General features: G+C 37.2%; 1 protein-coding gene across 1 annotated transcript; it reads left to right on the top strand.

The window, feature by feature from the left end:
- The first annotated feature begins 18,413 nt into the window (after positions 1-18,413).
- On the top strand, positions 18,414-19,433 carry LOC131030524 (protein EXORDIUM-like 2). The gene has a single exon (XM_057961375.2). It carries the CDS (start codon positions 18,414-18,416, stop codon positions 19,431-19,433), a length of 1,020 nt encoding a protein of 339 aa, XP_057817358.2.
- The last annotated feature ends 2,140 nt before the right edge of the window (positions 19,434-21,573 follow it).

Below are 21,573 nucleotides of genomic sequence, written 5' to 3'. Positions count from 1 at the left end.
AGACCCTAGAGATGGTGGCAGCAACTATGGATTCTACACAATTTGAGATCTAGTGACTAGCCTAAGGGTCATGCTTTAGGTGGTTGTTTAAAATTTGGTCCCACCGAGCATGCCTAGAAAAAAGAACTGTTGATTCCAAAATTTTACTTCCAAACAATAACCTTATTGGAAGTTTAGTGATTGGGGACTAGATGTGCTTCACTAAATGACCTTTGGGGTTTGAAAAGCTAGCTAAACAAAAATGAGGGGAAATAAAAGGGAAGGAATAAATCTTCACATAGAAATCTTAACCTAAAGCGATATGCCAAAATTCATGATGATCTGAAGTATTGGTCAGAAATTAAAAAATATGTCATCTCATAATAGAGGCACATGACAACATACTTCTTTTCAATTAGACAGATAAAATATAGCATGTAAGGTCACTTATACACATCATGCAATATTCATTTCCCTTTATGAAATAATCAAGTTGTTAAGGTTGAAGAGAGTAACATATATCATACTAACTTATTATTTTTTACTGATTTCCAAACAAGCATGATATAACACCCATTTATTCAATATAGGCAAATGAAGGGGTATAGAAACATGATTCAATCACTATGTTATCAAAACGAACACTATAAGAGCTACGCAATATTTTAGCAATTCATCAAACCTATTGGTACATAGAATTTTAAGCATTCACTCAAATTGAAACTCATAGCAAAGGCAACCAATGGCATTGTCTGATATGCTTCTTTCATTCATGAAATAAAATAAAACTAAAGTCTAAGTAATAACTAGTACTATTATTTTTGCTAAGGAAATCAATCCTCTTTTTCCACTTCTGAAGTTTTTTAATTTGAATCCCATGGGGCTATTTAAAATAGATCCTCTCAAGGAATTGATCAAAACCCTAACAAAAAATATTTTGGCATTTTTAATGGATGAAGGATAATCATGATAACCAGGGCAACTATTTTTGTAAAATGATTTGAATCTCATCACTAGCTCATTACTTCTCCATAAAAGCTTTCCAGCACATCCCTCAACTTTTAGCTATTATAGAAAAGATGTGTGGCAACAAAATGTGAGCTCATATCCTTTTGATAGGTGACACAGTCAATCTTCCTTGGGAAATCCTCTCCAACTTCCTTGCGAAAAGAAAACCTTATTTAAGTTGATAGGGCTTGGGACTTAATTTAGACAATAGGTAAGATGGAAGACTTCAAATCATCTCCTTTCCTTGAAAGTATTTTAAAAAACACATGGAAGTGACATGTGGCAGCATCTCAAAACGCTCTTCAAAACTTCAATTTTTGGAAGAAGATCACACGCCACTAAGACACGCGGCAGCTATTTTGCTACCAAGGAATATTTTGGCTCAAACTTTCCACTATACTCCACTCAATAAGCACATGGCAACAATGTGCTCTACAACAACACAAGAAAAAGAAAGCAAAAAATAGGATGGAGAAGATAATCTGGAAAAGCCCACTAACCTTTGTAGATTAATCCACAGATAAAACTATGGGTTTAATTGGAATGCATGTTTTAGATAGACTCTTGTTTAATCTTAATTCTTGCAACACTCCTAGGGCTATGTGGTTCAAATTTCAAGAGTTTTGGGGGGCTATTAATGAGTTTTGTGCACTTTAGCTTGAGTCAAATTTGACCTTTCGTATTTGATTGCTTCTCCACCATTTAGGACTATTTGGAGAAATTCAAGTACATTAGATCATTTTTTATAGGGTTGTGGAAAGGACGAGAATAACGAAGAGTGTATCTTTATGGTTTTATCAAAAATTTGAAGCCCCTTTAGGATCTTTGCTCCCACGTTTTATTCCACCATGGATACTTTGGATACCATCTTAACTATGCCTTTTGAGGAAATTTGTGAATTCCTGACATGAGAATAGGTCAAGTTGACACAACTTGATTCACTTTTTGGTTCCAAATTATAGACTTTGGTTGCTTAATCATCTATAGGAAAATACAAGAAACAAAAGCACACAGAGTCATAGTTTGATCAACCAACTACAGTCACATGCTAGAGATTTAGATTCTTCTTCCTCTTCCAAGAGATCTTCATTCAAGAAGAATAATTCTAAGTGTTTTTATTACACCAAGATAGGATGTGATTGGCATCATTGTTATGCAAAGTAAATAGATGAGTTGAATTATTTTCTCTAGTGGAATAATATTCAATCACCTTCATCTAGTTCATCCTCTTTGACCACTTCAAGTTGGCCTCCACATTCTAGGACATCTTATGTGGCATGTGGTGAAGACAAGATGAAAGGTCATGTTCTCTTTGTATTGACTCACCTTAAGTCCAATAGGTGGCTTCTTGATTTAGGAACCATTCATCATATGGCATCATCCATGGGTATATTCTCTTATTTTGAGCATCATAGTTTTTTACACATTTTGATGAGTACTAAAACTTACATGGGTGTTACTAGGAGTGTTTCTATCAAGGTTGATGATGACACATTAAATGATGTGATTTGTGTCCATTATCTTCCAAACTTTCTATCTACCAGATTACTCATAGTGGGATAGTGTTGATGACTATTTTGAGACACACCTGCCAATAGTCAGGTAGCACTCTCCACCTCTCCTAAAAAGCAATAAATTTGGGAAAACTCACTACCCCAAGGTCTCTATAGTCAAGTCACGATGGTGATGGGCAGGTCAATGGTTGATGTGGTTGTACCTGTAAAGGGGCCTATTGGTTGGTGTTGAAATGTGGCGACTGATCAACAAAGTACTGTACACTCAGCATGTATCCTCGTCGGAGTCCGAGGCCGGGCCGGGCCCCGGGCAGGGGTTTGGGGGCGGTAGCCCCCGAGAAAAGTGGGGGTTCAGGGGCAGGAGCCCCCGAGAAAAATTCTTTTAGGTATTTTCTTTTTATAAAAATCGACATTGTAATAAAACCCTAAAAAGGCCGACTTTGTTTTTTCCCTAAAAACGCATGTTATAAGCAGCTGGGATGCTTAAGGCATTGTAAGGTTGATGTACTATTTTTGTTGGATAATAAGAAAGATTGGACGGCTGTGTATGGTGGACGTAACCCATTCTGGGTGAGCCACGTTAAATCTTTGTGTTATCTATGTCCTGTTTTATTTCTTTATCTTTTGTATTTAAATCTGCATATAATTGTTAGTTCATATTTGCTTCGGATCTGCTTGAAACCCTAATAATTGGTATCAGAGCGAGGTTTTCTGTAAATTGGCAGGACTCTCAAATTTGAGTGGGAGCAATGGAGGATTCCAAATTCAAGGTCGAAAAGTTTAATGGCCAGAACTATCAGTTATGGAAAATGCAGATGGAGGATTACCTGTATCAAAAGGATTTGTGGCGGCCATTGGAAGGAAAGGCAAAGAAAGCGACCACAATGTCAGATGAAGAGTGGGATATTTTAGATAGAAAGGCACTGGGATCCATTCGATTGTGCCTTGCACCATCTATATCATTCAATATAACAGAAGCAAAAATGACTGTAGATTTGATGGCGACATTGGCAAAGTTGTATGAGAAACCCTCGGCTTCGAATAAGGTATTTCTTATGAAGCGTTTGTTTAATTTGAAAATGAGTGAGGGAGGATCTGTAGTGGAGCACTTAAATGAATTTTTAATACAATTACCAGTCAATTGTCTTCGGTAAAAATTACTTTTGCAAAAGAGGTTAGGGCTCTCTTGATTTTATGTTCTTTGCCAGAAAGCTAGAATAGCTTGGTTATGGCTGTAAGTAACTCTGTCTCTGGTAAAAACACTTTGGTATTTCATGATATTGTTGGAGTTATCCTAAGTGAGGAAATGCGAAGGAAAAGCACAGGTGAGACTCCAACATCATCAAGTAGTGTTTTGAATTTGGAGAACAGAGGAAGATCAAAGGAAAGAGGAAAAGGCCCTGGGAATGAGAAGTCATGAGGGAAGTCAAAGAAAAGACGCTCTCAATCTAGAGGAAAGAAAGATTGCTAGTACTGCGGAAAGCTTGGTCATCTAAAGAAAGACTGTTGGTCTCGAAAGAAAAAAGAAGGAGACAAAAATGAAAATGACAGTAAGGAAGCTAATATTGCAAGTAATACTTTACAAGATGCTTTAATCTTATGTTTGGATAATGTTAATGATTCCTGGGTAATAGATTCTAGGGCTTCATTTCATGCTACACCCCATAGAAAATATTTTCTAGATTATGTTCAAGGTGATTTTGGATAGGTATATTTGGGTGATGATGAGCCCTGTCAAATTGTTGGAAAAGGAAAGATAAAGATCAAGTTGCAGAATGGAAATTACTGGTTTCTGCAGGAGGTAAGACATGTTCCTAATTTAAGAAGAAATTTAATTTCTGCTAGGCAACTAGGTAGTGAAGGTTGCATAGTTACCCTCTCAGACAGTATGTGGAAGGTTAGTAAAGGATCATTAGTAATAGTTAAAGGTGCAAAGGTAGGCACATTATATCTGTGTACAGGTAACACTTACTCTACCCTAGCTGCTACAGATAAAGTTACTACAGGGACAACAACAATAGATGTTGCAAGAATAGATTCGATAATATGGCACCATAGGCTTGGGCACATGAGTGAGAAAGGGATGAAAACCCTTCACTCCAAAAATCTATTGCCAGGACTAAAGAAGATTGATTTAGAGTTGTGTGAAAACTGTGTTTATGGTAAACAAAAAAGAGTCAGATTTCTCAAGGTTGGGAAAGAGAAGAAGAGTGAGAAGTTAGAGCTTGTACATTCAGATGTATGGGGACCGACTCATGTATCATCTCTTGGTAGCTCTTGTTACTATGTTATTTTCATTGATGACTCAACCAGAAAAACATGGGTATATTTCCTAAAACAAAAATCAGATGTTTTTGAAACTTTTAAGAAATGGAAAGCTTTGGTTGAGAATGAGACAGGGAAAAAGTTGAAGTGTCTTAGATCAGATAATGGAGGTGAGTATTGTAGCAAAGCATTTGAAGATTACTGCTCCTTAAATGGGATTCAAAAGCAGAAGACAGTTCCAGGAACTCCACAAGAAAATGGTGTGTCAAAGAGAATGAATATGACTATCATGGAACGCGCGAGGAGCATGAGATTGCATGCTGGATTGCCCTTACATTTTTGGGCAGATGTTGTACATACTGCTGTCTATTTGATAAATAGAGGACCTTCAACCCCTTTGGATGGTGGTATTCCAGAGGAGGCATGGACTGGTAAAAAGGTAAATTATTCTTTTTATTAAAACCTTTGGTTGTAAAGCTTTTGTCCATGTTGATAACGAAAACATAACCAAGCTTGATGCTAAATATCAAAAATGTACCTTCATTGGATATGGAATAAATGAATATGGCTATCAGTTATGGGATTTTGAAAATAAGAAAATAATTAGAAGTAGAGATGTTATATTCAATGAGAAGGTCATGTATAAAGAACAGATGCAGGAAAAGAAGCATGAACAAGATAAGCAAGAAAATGTGGTGTTGGATGATATTCCTGAAAATGAAATGCCACAGGTACCTGATGCTCAGAAACAACAGATTGTCCCACAAACTCTTGCAAGTGTTAGATGTTCTAAGAGGTCAAGTAGATCCCCTGAAAGATTTTCTCCTTCTTTGTATTCTATTTTATTAATGGATTCTGGTGAACCAAAAGAATATGAAGAAGCAATGCAGGTGGATGCCAAACAACAGTGGGAGCTAGGCATGAAAGAGGAGATGGACTCCTTGATGAAAAATCAAACTTGGGACTTAGTCCCTTTACCTGCAGAAAAAAAGAGTTTTGCCTAACAAATGGGTTTATAGGCTGAAGGAGGAGGAAGGAGGTCAGAAAAGATATAAGGCTAGACTTGTGGTAAAAGGTTTTGCACAGAAAAAGGGTATAGATTATGATGAAATATTTTCTCTAGTTGTAAAAATGACTTCAATTAGAACTGTACTTAGTCTTGTGGCTGCAGATGATTTGCATCTTGAACAATTAAATGTCAAAATAGCTTTTCTCCATGGAGATTTGGAGGAGGAAATTTACATGTTGCAACCACAAGGATATGAGGTCAAAGGTAAGGAGAACTCGGTGTGCAGATTGAAGAAAAGTTTGTATGGCCTAAAGAAAGCACCCCGACAATGGTATTTAAAATTTGATAGTTTCATGGCTGAACACGGTTATCATAGATGTCATTCTGATCATTGTGTATATTTTAAGAGATTGGATAATGACAGTTATATTATCTTGTTGCTTTATGTTGATGACATGCTTGTTGTTGGGTCTAACATGCAACATATAAATGATCTTAAACAGAAATTAGCCAGGTCATTTACTATGAAGGATTTGGGTGCAGCTAAGCAAATTCTCCATATGAGGATTACACGGGACAGGAAAAATAGAACCTTGAATTTGTCCCAAAGTGAGTATATAAAGAAGGTGTTGAAAAGATTTAACATGCAGGATGCAAAAGCAGTTAGTACACCTTTGGCTAGTCATTTCAAATTGACTAAGGAGATGTGCCCAAAGGCACAGGAAGAGGTTAATAAAATGTCTAACATCCCGTATTCATCAACTGTTGGTAGTTTGATGTATGCAATGGTATGCACAAGGCCAGATATTGCACATGTAGTGGGAGTTGTGAGCAGGTTTATGAGTAATCCGGGTATGGAACATTGGAATGCTGTGAAATAGATCCTTCAGTATTTGAAAGGAACCACTACGAAGGCATTATGTTTCAAAGGATCTAATGCTACTTTGAGTGGATTTGTTGACTCTGATCTAGCAGGTGATATTGATTCACAGAGGAGTTCTACAGGGTAGGTTTTTACTATAGGGGGAACTATAGTCAGTTGGATTTCTAGGCTGCAAAAGGTTGTTGCACTTTCAACCACTGAAGCTGAGTATGTTGCTGCTACAGAAGCCAGCAAGGGGTTGATTTGGTTACAATGTTTTCTGGAGGAATTGGGTCAGACACAGGAGGATCGTCCATTGTATACTGATAGCCAGATTGTCATTCATCTTGCAAAAAACTCTGCTTTTCATTCAAGGACAAAGCACATTCAGCTCAGGTACCACTTCATCCAAACTGTTTTGGAGGAGGGTCAGTTACGGCTTGAGACGATTCACACAAGTGAGAATCCTGTCGATATGTTCACGAAGGCAGTTCCATAGGAGAAGCTGATTTCTTCATCAATTTCTATTGGTCTTCTTGATTGATAATTGTGGAATTTATACCAGTCGAGTCCTAGTGTTTTATCTAGCGGATGTTGCATGTACAGTGGTGTTGTGTAGTATCAGTCTCCAAGTGGGAGATTGTTTGGTGTGGAGCCTGATCAGTCTCCAAGTGGGAGATTGTTGAAATGTGGTGACTAATCAGCAAAGTACTGTACACTCAGCACGTATCCTCATCGGGTTATGAAAACCGACATTGTAATAAAACCCTAAAAAGGCCGACTTTGTTTTTGCCCTAAAAACGCATGTTATAAGCAGCTAGGATGCTTAAGGCATTGTAAGGTTGATGTACTATTTTTGCTGGATAATAAGAAAGATTGGATGGCTGTGTATGGTGGAAATAACCCATTCTCGATGAACCACGTTAAATCTCTATGTTATCTATGTCCTGTTTTATTTCTTTATCTTTTGTATTTAAATCTGCATATAATTGTTAGTTCATATTTGCTTCAAATCTGCTTGAAACCCTAACAGTTGGAACTAAATCTCGCTAGTTATGGATAATTGCACTTCCTTTCTTTTTGTGTTTTTATGGTTTAAGATTCTCTGGGAAATAAAATGTGAAGCATAAAGGGGAACACGAAAATAACAATAAAAACCAATATAATAACAACTTAATGAACTACTCAATTAGTTCCCTGCAATCCAAGAAATTATCAAATATTATCCAAGTTAGCATTCAACAACAGACCTCCAGAAAACTTGCAAAATCATCAATTTCACAAATTTATGGAAATAAAATCATCAACAATATGGCCTATCACAATAATTCGCATACACCACTGACATACGCAATATGATTCATAAAGTGATAAGCGAAAAGATTAAACCATGTTGCTAACTCCAAATAATAGACGTTACCAGATTACACAGAACAATTTGGTAGAATATAGACGTAGATCAGGCAATCTACAAGCTGCTTCTCATATTAATCTCAATGAATGTATAACAAAAATAACTCAAACTTCTTAACAATCTACAAAATATTCTAAAATCTCTAAGTGGGCCACAAATCATCAATTTGGGACCCTTACAAATGAATCCAACTTCTCAATTTATAGTTCTCTGCCCTATTTTCTAGGGAATAACCCTACCCTAAATTAAGAACTGAAACTAGGAGTCGCAATTAACTTGCAAGTTTCTGCTTTGGGGTAAAAGTACAAAGCTATGTCACACTTTTATAAAGGAAATGGCCAATGCTGATTCAACTTTTCAAATTAAATCAATAGAAAGTGAAACATATGTTTTGAATTTTGAAATGATATAAACTAATCAAATTTATATTCTTATGTCTATTTTAAGTTTGTAATTTTAACAAAAATTCTAAAATTATTTGAATATAGTTTTTTATAAAGCAAACACTATAATTTAATTGCTGAAAAAATGTTGAAATTAAAGTTACACAAGCCACCACACTTTATTTAGTAAAATTTACTTTTTTTTCTTGATTTTTTTTTTTGTATATTGATAACTTGAAACTTTAGTGCATGGATATATTGTTTACTATTTTTTATAAATATATATTTTTCAATAAATTTGAAAAGTTGTGTGTGCCGAAATATAACCGTTTCCAATTCTCATCACCTTTTTTCTTAATTATTTATCCAAATCAGAAAAGAATTATATCAGCTTGACATAGATTCTTTTCTCTACTGCATCATATTTTTTTCAATTTTTTTAAATAAATTTTAGTATTTTTCCTTGACAAGATAATCAACCTTATATTTTAGTGTTGATGACCTACTTTCAATAAAAATAAAATATAAAATATAAAAACTAATTAAAATATTAAAAGATATATATTTTGGAAAATTCGCTTATAGATCTATAAAAGCGTATTTTTATATTTCAAAAAAAATAATATTTATAAGAATAGGAGTTGTTGAAACATTGAGTTTTTTGTTTTTTTTTGTGATTAGACCAAAAGTAGTATAAAATATACATTTAGTAGACACTTCCAATTGGAAAAGTTGTGGCCCATATATAACTTAGCTATAATAAATCTATATAGACCATATGTTTGACTAAAATTAATTTTTAGTTAGAATTACATAAATTCACTTGTGCTGATAAGTTACCCTGAACCATGACACAGTTTTGTGCTTTTATCCCTTGACACTCCACTTAACAACTACGAAACAGGGACTGCATGAGCACTACGAATACCATGCTGGGTGAGCCACGTTTTCATAGTCATGCAAAATTTCTCTCAAAATTGGAACTTGAGTAGGAGCTGCAGCTGAAAATACAAGATTAAGGATTTATGAAAAAGCTTTGCCATCTTTAGCAATTATGCGTTTATTCCTTATTTCTTGGCAAAAGCTCTATAATTATCAACTATACATGCAACTTCTTGAACTAGAGGATCAGGTATGTTCTTAACTCTAAATTTATATTTCTTCAAAACTTCATTCGCATGTGTTCTCCCCTCCTCTAACTCCTTCACCGTGCCTGCCACCTCCTGACACTAAGTAATCAGATATGTATACCTGTCCATGAGGGTGACATCAAATTGGCCGAGGGTCCTAGTTGCTATGCCTCATATGCATCCCACTAATCCAAAACTTGTTGTTGCTTCATTATTCTTGTATTAGCTAACCTGAGGCCAAAGGGTCCTGGCATATCCTTTACAAAACTCTCATACGACAAGATTTCCCTGAGGAGAGGGTCCCGAATCTCCGTCATATCCTTGATATATGACTAAAGCATTTCAATTTTTAACTCCAACATGTACACATATGACTGCAAGTTTTCATAACTGTCACCCCCTTAAAGGTCCTCTTCCATTACCGTCTCTTCCCCTAGCTGCAATATTTTTTTCAAAATTTGGAATTGTTTATTGAAAATGTTCGACTTCCGCTCTCATTGCATGGAATAGGAAGCCAAAGCTCCGCCTACCTATACCGTCTTACAATATATTTCCATAGTATCTTGCAAAAATAATCTTATCTTGGCTGCATTTACTTGGGCCCATGACTTGGCTGTAGCGGCCAGTCGTCTCACCTCCATTAATGCTTTTACTTCTTCCTCTGGCACCGATGAGGTAGAAGGTAGGTCATCAGCTCTGCACGAGTCCAGGGGTTTTCTCATTTCAGTTAGCTACTGCTTATATTGCCCTAATTGCGCTTTGAGCTCCATCTTGGAAGTATGCTCCTTCTCTACACGCCCTCTGACAACGCTCGTGGCTAACTCCAAATTATCTAGCTCCCCCCACTTGGTTTATTTGCCCAAATTTATCTGGGATATTTGATATTTGGGGGAATCTTGTCCCTCGGCTTGCGATGGAACTACCACATCTACAATCACTTCACCAGAACCAGTTTTTGATAGATGATGAACTGTTTTCATCTTCTTAACCTTTGGTGGCTCCTCGATGATTACTTGTTGTAGAGTGACCTTAGGGAGCTCTACTTTTCCCTTTTTCTTCCCAAAGGTAAACTCCAGCCATTGCGGTATATCTTCATCCTTGTCACCTTGATGTGACACTATATCCGTAGTCATAACATGGACCTCTGCCTGCTCCTTTGCTTCATCTCTCACTTTTGTTTCTGTTTGCTTGGGGTCTTGAGGTGGGATAATTTGATGGGCTAGATTGGTTTGGAGAGCCTGTTGCTTATGTAACTCTCCTAGTTTGCCACTGACCTCCTCATTGAATTCCATCTCTTCCCCACCTGCCTCTATTTCACCTTGCTCGGCTACTATATCCTTGAGGAGGTCCTCTTGGTCTTGAGGGGTTAGCACTAGTCTTTCATTCAATAGGTCTTCTGCTTCACCCCCTTCATTCTCGCCTTCTAGTGATCGTTGTTTCTCAAGATCTTCTTCTTCCTGATCTGAATCCGACTCGATGTTTCGAACTTTTATTTCTTCAGTGGTAGGCTTGAAGCCTTGCACTCAAGGTTGCCCTGCAGGTATATTGACTGGTGGTGGTATAGGGGCGTTGGTGCTTGGAGCATGTGTGGCATCTATTGAAGGTGGTTAAGTAGGTATATCCTTAGTAATTTCTATATCTTCTTCTTGCTCTTGGGTACCCTCACCTACAGTCTGCCCTATAGCCGTCCTTGGTGGGAGAACTTTGGCAAGTGGTAGCACTCCCAATCCATCGGTCACTCCCAGGTCCGCTGCCTTCTTTAACAATTCAAACTCCCTCATCTTTTTTTGGAGTTTCTTGATTAAGTCCTCAATACTTTCTTGAGGTTTGTCCTCCTCATCTGGGTCGGTGGACATATTTTTCCTCGAGGCTGACCTTGTCTTCCGAGCGTACTCCTTATGGCCCCTTGATTGAGGTACCCCTAAAGTGGACTCCTTTTGTTTTTCCTTTGAGACATTGGGCCTTACCCTCTAGCCTAACCATTTCTTGGTCCTATTGATGACCACTTGAGAAAAATTTTCCATATTTGTGTCTTCACTTGCAGACCACTTTATTGGGTAGAGGGGCCTTTTATCTATCCTTGATTCCCTATAAACTGGATCAAGTAAGTCCCCATCATCCCTAAGGTCTTTAGGGAGGTTAGTCTCAATTCCGAAATCTTTTACCCGTGGCACAAATAACCTGTTATAGCTCTTCTCCCTAACCTCAAAACTATCTTGCAGGTTGGCCCAAAAGTCCTCCAAGCTGGGCTTGTGCCCCTCATATGCCTTAGGCATAGCTTGTTTAAGTTTCCCGTAGGGATCATAAAACTCCCTAGCATGATCATACTCCTTCAAGTTCAAATCTTGAAGCTCTTGTTCTGCTAATTTTTCTACTTGTATCTTAGAACATGCAAAGTACCCAATAGATACTGAGAAATCGATACCTACTTTGTGATGACAAAAGGGATTGGATGCCCACAAGCTACCTTACATACTCTAGCAAAATTATCCTATCATTGTAATATCGGAGAAACAACATTGGGTTCCCTGTGAATCCGCTAACCCTGATGTAAGTGGAGTGTGGGTTTTGGATGAACCAACATGCCCACTCTCGGATAATCTGATATCCTGCATCCTTTGTTAATGTGATTATTATTGGGAAAATGGAGGCATCATTAACTCTCTTGAAATGAGCCTTTGCATTGGCTAGAGTGAGTTGGGAATAATACTCCCATGCCTTCTTTTGTCCTTCCTCCTCTCCCAATTGACCTTCTACCTGTAGCCTTGGAAACTTTCCAGCTCTAGCAGCTACCCAGATGATGTATGATGTGAAAAAGAACTTTTGGGTATGTTGAACTTTTTTCATCTATTTACAGATATTGTCGGAGAGGATCTACAGCCAATATAAATTATTGTTTCCCTATTAAAATAGTGCTCATGAATTGGAACATCCAGGGATGAAAATGCTTGCAATCCGGCTTGCCAAAGGCCCTGCTAAGCATAATGATTAACTCTCTTTGGGGCTCTTTGAAATCTGCCCTTGGGATCTTTGTTGCCTTGAGACCTGTCTTTCTTTCTTCTTCCAACCAGTTTTTATTCATGTGCCTCTTACTAGTTGATATTTTGTCATTCCATGCACTTAAGGCCTCTTCTTCTGTTAACAGAATATCTCCTCTCTAGTTGGGATGCCAAAAACCAACCTGAGCATGTCAGGAGACAAGTCTATGACTGTTTTTCCTTGTGCATCTGTGCACTTTCTAGTCTCTGGGTTATAAAATGGGGCAATCGTCATTATGAACTCCGGTGCCTGCAATGACTATGGAAAGGTAGTAGCTTCAACTAGGCCCGATCTCTTGATTCTCCTATGGAGGGCCTCCAAACTAGGTTTGTCTAATTGAGCCTTGATATCCTCAATTTCTATATGGCCGATTTCGGTATCCGTGACCCATCTGACTTGATCATCTAACTTTGAAGCATAGATTTGTCCTTGATAATGATATTTCATGGTGGCTGGGATTCTATCAATTTATTTGCCTCTTTTCCTGGAGGATGAGTCCATCTAACCACTCGAACTTGCAAGCAGAAAACAAATTATCAGTCTTTGATAATAATCATAATAGTTGATTTAATTCGAGACTTCGGGGTCCCAGGGTCCCAAGCTAGGCACAAGTGAAGAAGGCCTAGAACTTCGAGGTTCCAGGGTCAGGTTGTATGCAAAAGGAATCCTGAAACTCCGGGGGTTCGGGGTTTTGGGTTCATTGAACGGGAGCCACTCGGAACTCTAAGGTTCTGGGCTTATTAAACAGGAGTGACCCGGAACTCCAGGGTTTTGTGGTTCCAAGCACGTGAAAACCAACTACCCAGAACTCCGAGGTTCCGAGCAGGAAAACTAGGGCACGCAAAAGAAAACAAGAAAAAAACAAAAACCAACAACCAACAACCAACAAAAATAACAATGAGGAAAGAAAATCTAATCTACAAACCACCAAAATGGGTAAGAAAATTACCAACCTGGTGAATCAAAATGCACGAATACGCCAAGGAAAGCTCAAAAGTCCGGAGGTTCGCAACTTGGAGCTAGGGAGGAGGAGTTCTGAATGCACAAATGAACTTTAAAAGTTCATCATCCCTATTTATACCTCTTCCCAAGCCCGTATGTATGAAGGCTTTAAACACGACCTCGGGACTCCGGGGTCCCGAGGTTCCGAGCTCGACACAAGAAAGGAAACACCCCACCCCGGAACTCCGGGAGTTTGGGATTCTAGAGCAAGCAAAAGGAGGTTCCACCTCAGGACTCCAGAGTTCCGAGGTCAAAAACAAAAAAAAGAACAAAGGGAAAAAGCAAAAAGAAAAACAAAGGGAAAAAGCAAAAAAAACAAAAAAACAAAAGGGACCCAAATTTTGACGCAAGGAGACTAATGGGTAAATAGATATGCAAGGCATAATAGATAGGAAAGACAATTGAGTACACCTCGGTGCTCATTAGATATATGCACAATAGAGAGATTATTACAGTTGGCAGTGTTAATCATGCATCACAGTTATATGAGTTCTCACATTTTGATCCCACCGAGCATGCAATTCCATTGACTGGTCCTAGCTCTCATGCATCTAAAGTAGATCAGGTATACACAGAGAGGTTTGGTCACTTGAACCTATGTGTGCTTCCATCATCCACCTTAGTTTTTGAGACTTGTGTTGAGCCTCCACCTTCAACATCTCCATCTTCTTTAAAGACCACTTTAGTTTAGCAAGTTGATAGTTCCCTTCCATCTTTTGTTTTTTGGGATGAGTACTTGCCAAATACTGTATCGTTATTTGGTGCATCACACACTCCAAACATTGAGAACATTCTTGAGAATCTTAACTTCCTTTTTTATGGAAACATTAGCAATCATGTCATCCCATCTTTAGTGCCTTCAAAGGTTTTTCTTTAGGTATCTTAGAGTTGCTTGATCTTGCTTTAGTTGATTTTGCACATTTTGATTTAGACATGTGGACAATTGAGAAATCTTCCATGAGACTATTCCTTCCATCTTTTTTAATGGAGTTGTTTCTACCTTGGCCATTGGATCATTTTCTTCCCAAAGGGAGGAACGTAGTTTTTTCATTGTTGGGTCATCGTCAACTTTATCTTTCAGCATTGGAGCTTCTTCCTTATGGGGGACACTTCACCTCTTTATTTATCTCATATGGGGATCTTGATTGTACTTATGTGACCAATTTAGGTTTTTGGGGGGGGCATCTTAAGTCCTTAATGCTTAGTCATATATATACCTTTTTTATTTCCTTTTCTCTCTTTTAGAGGGGGTTTTTCTCCTTTTCTCTAGTTGTGAGAGTTTGCATTAGTTTGTACATGGGTACTTAGTTAGGCCTGTTATTGGGACCCATTCATCATTAGTTTTTGAGCTTCTCCCTAAGCTAATCTTGAGGGGGGTGTTTGAGTAATTATGACTATCTAATTAATTCTTTAATGAGGTTCTCCAATTAAATTGCTCATTTAAGATAAACTTAGGTGTTTTTTTATCTTTTATTAAATTAGGCTGATAATAGTTCACTTGCGTTATCTTTAGTTATTTGAGCTTATTTTAGTTTCCTAATTTTAGATTAGGTTTCTCTTGCTTTCTATGAAGCAAGTCTTTAATTATTTGTAATCATTCAATCTTTTGTGCATCAATACAATTTTCAAGTTGTTGAGCAAATCTATCTTGCTTGATCTTGACTTGTGATAGATGTTTTTCTTGTAGATGATTCATCAACTTGTGGAGTTGAACAAATAAATTCATCACTTGGGTATGGTTGGAATATAGAATGAGCCTACTTAATCATGGAAATAGACATTATTTTAATTTTTTTTAATCTAACTAATAGGCCCTATAATCTTTTTCCTAAAATTATCTCCCAATTTTAGCATCAAATATCAATCATTCAAAATAATTCAAATTAATAACTGATTTCTAACCCAAAACAACTCAAATTAACAAGTGATTCTTAAACCAAAACAACACAAAATTCTTTCTATCCTTAATGCTTGGTCAGTCGTATAAAATATTTTTGTGTCTTGAAGTAAACTATTCTAAATAAATAAATTGCTTTTGTATATTTATTATGAATTTGTAATAAATATAAGATTTTCACAATACTTATTTTATTTACATTAATATTTTATATTACATTTTTTTCCAAAACGTGAATCTTTTTTTTGTATCTTCTAGAAAGGTCCCCTTGAACTGACCATGTACACTTGTACTCTCACTCTTTTAGAAAGTTACGATGTATTCAATGCTATATAATGAGAATGACTTTGAAGTGCTCCTTGCTAACTCTACCAGTAACCAGGAGAAGTGTTTTCGTTAGGTGAACAGTGAAATTGCTTTCTTAAAACAAAGCATTAATGATATTATCAATAGCTTCAAGGAGAATCATATGCCAGACAAAATCGACAAGCTTTTGAGGATGACTCAAAAATTAACGAAAGATTTTAGGGTTATGAAAACAGAACATGAGTCAACAATTGCCCTTCTGGAAAAAAGCATGGAGGAATTAAAGGGCAACCTCAGGGGACTGGTGGAAATCAGCAAAGAGGCTATTAATAATAGCACGGAAGGCCTCAAAAGGGTTAATGAGAGAATTTCTATTCAAAGAGCCCAACCATCATCATCCCAGACGAGCAAGAAGAGTTTGGAAATAAACATACAGGATGTTGATATGCAGATCTTTACTGGACCTTCAACTAGGACAAGAAGCAATAACTAGGAGAGGAGAAGCTCAAGATTTATCATGGAGGAACTCGAAGATATTAATAAGAATATGATCCAGAAAAATACAGAGCTCTTGACTAGCTCTAGTTTTTTTAGTTGTTGTTTTTCTTTGTTTTTGTTGTTTTTTGGTTTAGGAGCTGTGGGGTGTATCCCCTGTTTTTTTTGCTAGTTGGTAGTTGTTTAGACTCGGGTTTGCTACTGGTTTTATTGTTTTGATGTTGGATTTGGGTTTCGGGTCCCTGTAAAACCTGTTTATCTTAATCAAAATCTAAGATTTCAAGTCCACATCAATATGATCTTTGTAGTGGTGCTCAAAAAGATTTCAAAAAAGGTTAGATCAATAGTTATGCATTAAGTTATAACAATTATACATTATTAAGACATGTTTATTAATGTGTCAATGTCATGTTGCTTTTAAGATCTAAGGAATACATTTCATTCAATTATGAATACTTTCCATCAACACTAACAACTCCAAAGTCAAAACTACTAGTCTTACACTATAAAAAAATTTGAACAACAAATCATCAAATGTTGTTACAACTATTAGAACACGCTCACTAATAGACTCACTCCCTTAATTATATTACATTCTATACGACTCTTATACAATTTAAAAATCAACAATCTTAATTTTTCGTTGAGTTTTTTTATTCCCTTCTTTGCCAAGTGATCCATTATGTTTGCATGATCTTATTGTGCCCGAAAAGAATACTATATCAAAGAGTTTAATCCAACTTGTGATCATGGTGAAAAATATATTTAAGGGCAATAATTAAAGGAAAAGCAAGGTTTTTAGTTGTACAATCAAAGATAATATTGCATCATTTTAGACGTGCGATTGGTAGGATCTAATACTAAAGGAAATTTAGTAAGAGAGAACTTTCATATTCTACGATAAGGGTGTGGTATGGCACTTTATCATGGATTGCATAGCTTATGAGGATCTTTGTATGAAAATAGTTTCAAGGTTGGCAAAATGCATCATTTATTCGATGAAGATAAGATCAACTAGACTGCTAACATCTTAATAAAGATTCATAATAGACAATCTGACATCGAAAAAAATATGAAAATAACTTAAAACTTAATTCTCGATCCCTTAAAATATTAATCTTGTAAAATAATTCATTCACTCAAAGTTAAACAATAGTCAGCAATGTAAATTGTAATGAGCGTTACTTCTATTGCCATTTGTCAAATAGAAGTTTGCCTTTGCATTTACTGTTTGGAATGATCATCATTATTCATTGTCATGGCCAGCTGTTTAATACATTCTATTCTGTACTAAAAAATCTTCTCTCCTGTTACGGATTGCGATTTATTGACTTTACTCTTAAAAGGCTATATGACGTTGAGACCTTCACCGATGACTCCACTATGTATTTGGTCAAATTGGGACATCAATGGGCGGCCTGTTTAGGCTCCACGTCATGACAATTTCCACTAGTTATGTGGGAATTTGCATGTATGGCATTTAAACTGTGAGGGATTTCAGCTTTACATCAATCGTCACCGACATTCAGTACAGCCCATGCCAGCTGAAGTCAATTTTCTTGTAGAAGAATTTTTAAAATTCGATTATAAATAATTGCAATTTGCATTCCAAATTACACGACTTAAAAATGTACTTGTTCTTGGGCTCGTCCCTGTAATGTCGATTCATTTCTATCTAATGTACAGTCCTCATTTTTAAAATTACAACTTCTGAATGATAAGGTCGATTCATTTTTATCTAATGTACAGTCCTCATTTTCAAAATTACAACTTCTGAATGAGTGCAATCAGCGGAAGCGTTGCCGACTGCTGAGAGCGACCCAAAACACTGTTCACTCTAATAATTGATTCCTAACTCGATTTTGACACGTTATCGTTCTAATCGACCCATTCCTGTCTTCCTTTGCAATTTGCAGAGATAACCCTTAAAAAATTTCGATTGGGTGCTTAAACTTTTCTATATAAAGGCTTCGATTTCATTCCATTTTCCAACGAGCTCGCCTTGGTAGAGTTGAGTCGATCTTTGCAAGCTTCCATCTCGAGCGTTGCGTGAATTATAGCATAGATAGAAATATAGTCCTGTTTTATATTCCATTCCTGGAATTTTGAGATGTCTAATATAGAAATTTCCAAGTGCTGGGCCTCAATCCCTTATAAGCTGTGCTGCATATTCCTTATCCTTATCTCTTCTCCTACGTCGGCCATTTCCTTAAGTTCCCCTGAAGTAGTTCGTCAGGGCAGAAAGTTATCAGCGCTAGTTCCCTCGGCTCCCCTTGTGCTGCAATATCACAAGGGGCCTCTTCTCACAGGCCCCGCTTCCATCAACGTCTATATTCTCTGGTATGGCAAATTCACCCCCTCCCAGAAAGCCACCATTACCGACTTCGTCTCGTCGTTGGGAGCAACCAACGCCATTCCAAACCGGCAGCCGTCGGTAAGCAGTTGGTGGGCAACCACGCAACGCTACACCGACTCCACCCGAAAAGGTGTCTCCGGGGCTGTAAAAATCGGAGGGCAGGCCTCCAATGGTTTGTATTCCCTTGGCAAGAATCTCAAAAGAAGCCAAATTGCTCTTCTGGTGAAGGGGGCGTTGGCTAAACGTTTGTTTCCCTTGGACTACAGGGGAGTTTATCTCGTTCTCACTGCAGCCGACGTTTATGTGGAGAGATTCTGCATGAACTCGTGCGGTTTTCACGACTCCATTCCTCTTTCCAAGAAATCTACGATTTTGTTTGGATGGGTTGGGAATTCAGGAGTTCAGTGCCCTGGGCAATGCGCGTGGCCTTTTGCGGCGCCTCTGTACGGCCCTCCCACGCCGCCTCTTATTCCACCAAACGGAGATGTGGGTGTGGATGGAATGATTATAAATATTGCGGCTGTTGTGGCGGGAACGGCTACAAATCCGTTCAACAGTGGGTATTATCAAGGGAGTGCATTGGCTCCGGAGGAAGCAGTGACGGCTTGCAGTGGAATATTTGGAAAGGGAGCGTACCCAGGCTATGCGGGGGACTTGCTGGTGGACAAGAGAAGTAAAGCGAGCTACAACGCATATGGAATCAACAATCGCGAGTTTCTTGTTCCAGGCATCTGGGAGCCGCTTCAACGCGCCTGTAAGACTACTGTCTCGTAGTGAAGAGTCAGTAATATTGAATAGTGTGAGGCGTGGGTTATCTGCCTCCATCTTCGTAGTACAGAAGAACTTCTAAGTTGCCTGGTCTATATTGTATTTTCCTATAATTTAATGTTCGATGATTGTGACTTAAAAGGGTTTTAGCTGGCCAAAATCTCAAGTATCTGTAGTCTGTGGCCTTTTAAATTATGTAATTGTTTATATTTCTCAAGGTCTACAAGTCTACGGTAGAAATGAACGGTTACGTTCTACCTGTAATCTATTCCAATGTAATGATTTAATTTGTTTAGCTGTTTCTACAAGTCTTTGTCACACTTGCAACGAAGAAATATATAGACATAGAAAGAAATGATGGATACAGGAAGAGAATGAGAAAAAGAAATATATAGACATAGAAAGAAGTGATGGATACAGGAAGAAAATGAGAAAAAGATTGATTGAGAGAGATAAATGAAGAGTGAGAGAGAGGGGTGAAGCTCTGGCTATTTTCCATACAAATTGGCACATTTGCAATTAACTCGCAAAAATATAACACCCACATAACATGATTGTCTTTTGCCAGCCCCAAAAACATAACACGATGGTCTTTTGCCAGATTTTTTAATTTTAATAATACTGTGGAGACAGATTATGAAAATTGGGATGGTGAAAATCATGTAGAAATCCATTACATTTTGTAGATTTATGTTTTCATACTGACTGCATTTTTATGTAGAGATTAACCATGTTTTAAAGAAGAGACTGCCTTTACACCAACTGTTTGATGCCATCAAATCCAAAGATGACCTTTGACATAGTGTTTTGGGTGCTTTATACCCTTTATACCTTACAGCCACTATTATTAGTGTCGGGTTTGAAATTAAGATTGTAATAAACGTCGGCTGGCTTCCCTTGAAATGAATGTGTTCCATGTTTAATATCATAGTCGACGGCATACTTTATGTTAACAGGACTTTAAGAACATCCCAAAAAATTCCCTGGAAGGATTCCAAATTCTGAAGGTTGAAAGATAATTTGAAGAGGTGATGATGACATGAGTCATGATGACTGTAGCAGAGTCAAATTCAATGATGTCATCAAGTATGGTGCGCGCGTATTTGGGCGTTAAACAATTTCCTCACGTCTTGTTTTCCCCACACATTATAAATCATAATAATGGTGGTATAATTGTAATGGCCTGTGTTCCCTGAACGCTCCGGGCACGACCACGTTGTTACTGACAGACGATCTCTTTCACCTAAGATTTTACACTCTCTCTATTTCTAATCAATTCATGGTGAAAAAATAAGTACAGCACGCGAAATGTGGCGAAATGTGCAGCAGGCGATGTTTTAAAATTAGGATTCCTGATAGGCCATTTACAACGTTTAAAAGCGCTTACGTCACAGACTCGACTTTTTACTTTTGACAGCGACAGGCATTGATTCCCATGCCCCACACGACCGGATCATGTTGACCCGCATGTCCCACGCGCCCTTGAATTTTTTGTCGTATTTCCTTCACACTTCTATCCGGTGCTTAAATTTGATGGCCGTAGGGTCATACTTGGCAATGTTTCGCTAAATATAAATTAGCATTTATATCAGTGCAATGGTTATGTCAATAGTAAACAAGACACAATACATTAAGTTCTTATGAGAAGTTGTAAGTTTCTCTGTAGATGTAGTGAAAGAAGCATTTGATTTAAGGAAGTCATAAGTTGTTATATAGATGTAGTGGAAGAAGAATTTGATTTAAGCTTTTGTACAAAAGACGGTTGTCTATGTCTTAACATTTAATCTATAGGGAAGAAGCATTTGATTTAAGCTTTTGTACAAGAGACTGTTATCTATGTCTTAATATTTAATCACAATATATGATGATTGTAATGTTTTAATAAACATTCCAAAACTATATTCTGATATACATGAGCTCAGTACAAGTGTGAATAGTAAATATATTATACAAATGTTATTAAAAACCTAAATAGATAGTCTTACATATTTGTGAGAAAAATGTAAATTTAATAAAGACATTGATTGCTTGCATTCAACTACAATAAGTTTACCCATTGCAATATTGTCAGAAGGAATTCACAAATAAAATAGAAGGATTCAAGTAGTTCATCTATCAAAAATAGGTATATAATGTACATAATTAG

This window comes from Cryptomeria japonica, chromosome 2, assembly GCF_030272615.1.
Source record: "Cryptomeria japonica chromosome 2, Sugi_1.0, whole genome shotgun sequence".
NCBI lineage: Eukaryota > Viridiplantae > Streptophyta > Pinopsida > Cupressales > Cupressaceae > Cryptomeria > Cryptomeria japonica.
This window is presented reverse-complemented; position numbering and strand designations above follow the sequence as displayed.

What these genes read in the sequence shown, in the direction of transcription:
- LOC131030524 (XM_057961375.2), top strand. Translation starts at nt 18,414, where the DNA reads ATGTCTAATATAGAAATTTCCAAGTGCTGGGCCTCAATCCCTTATAAG.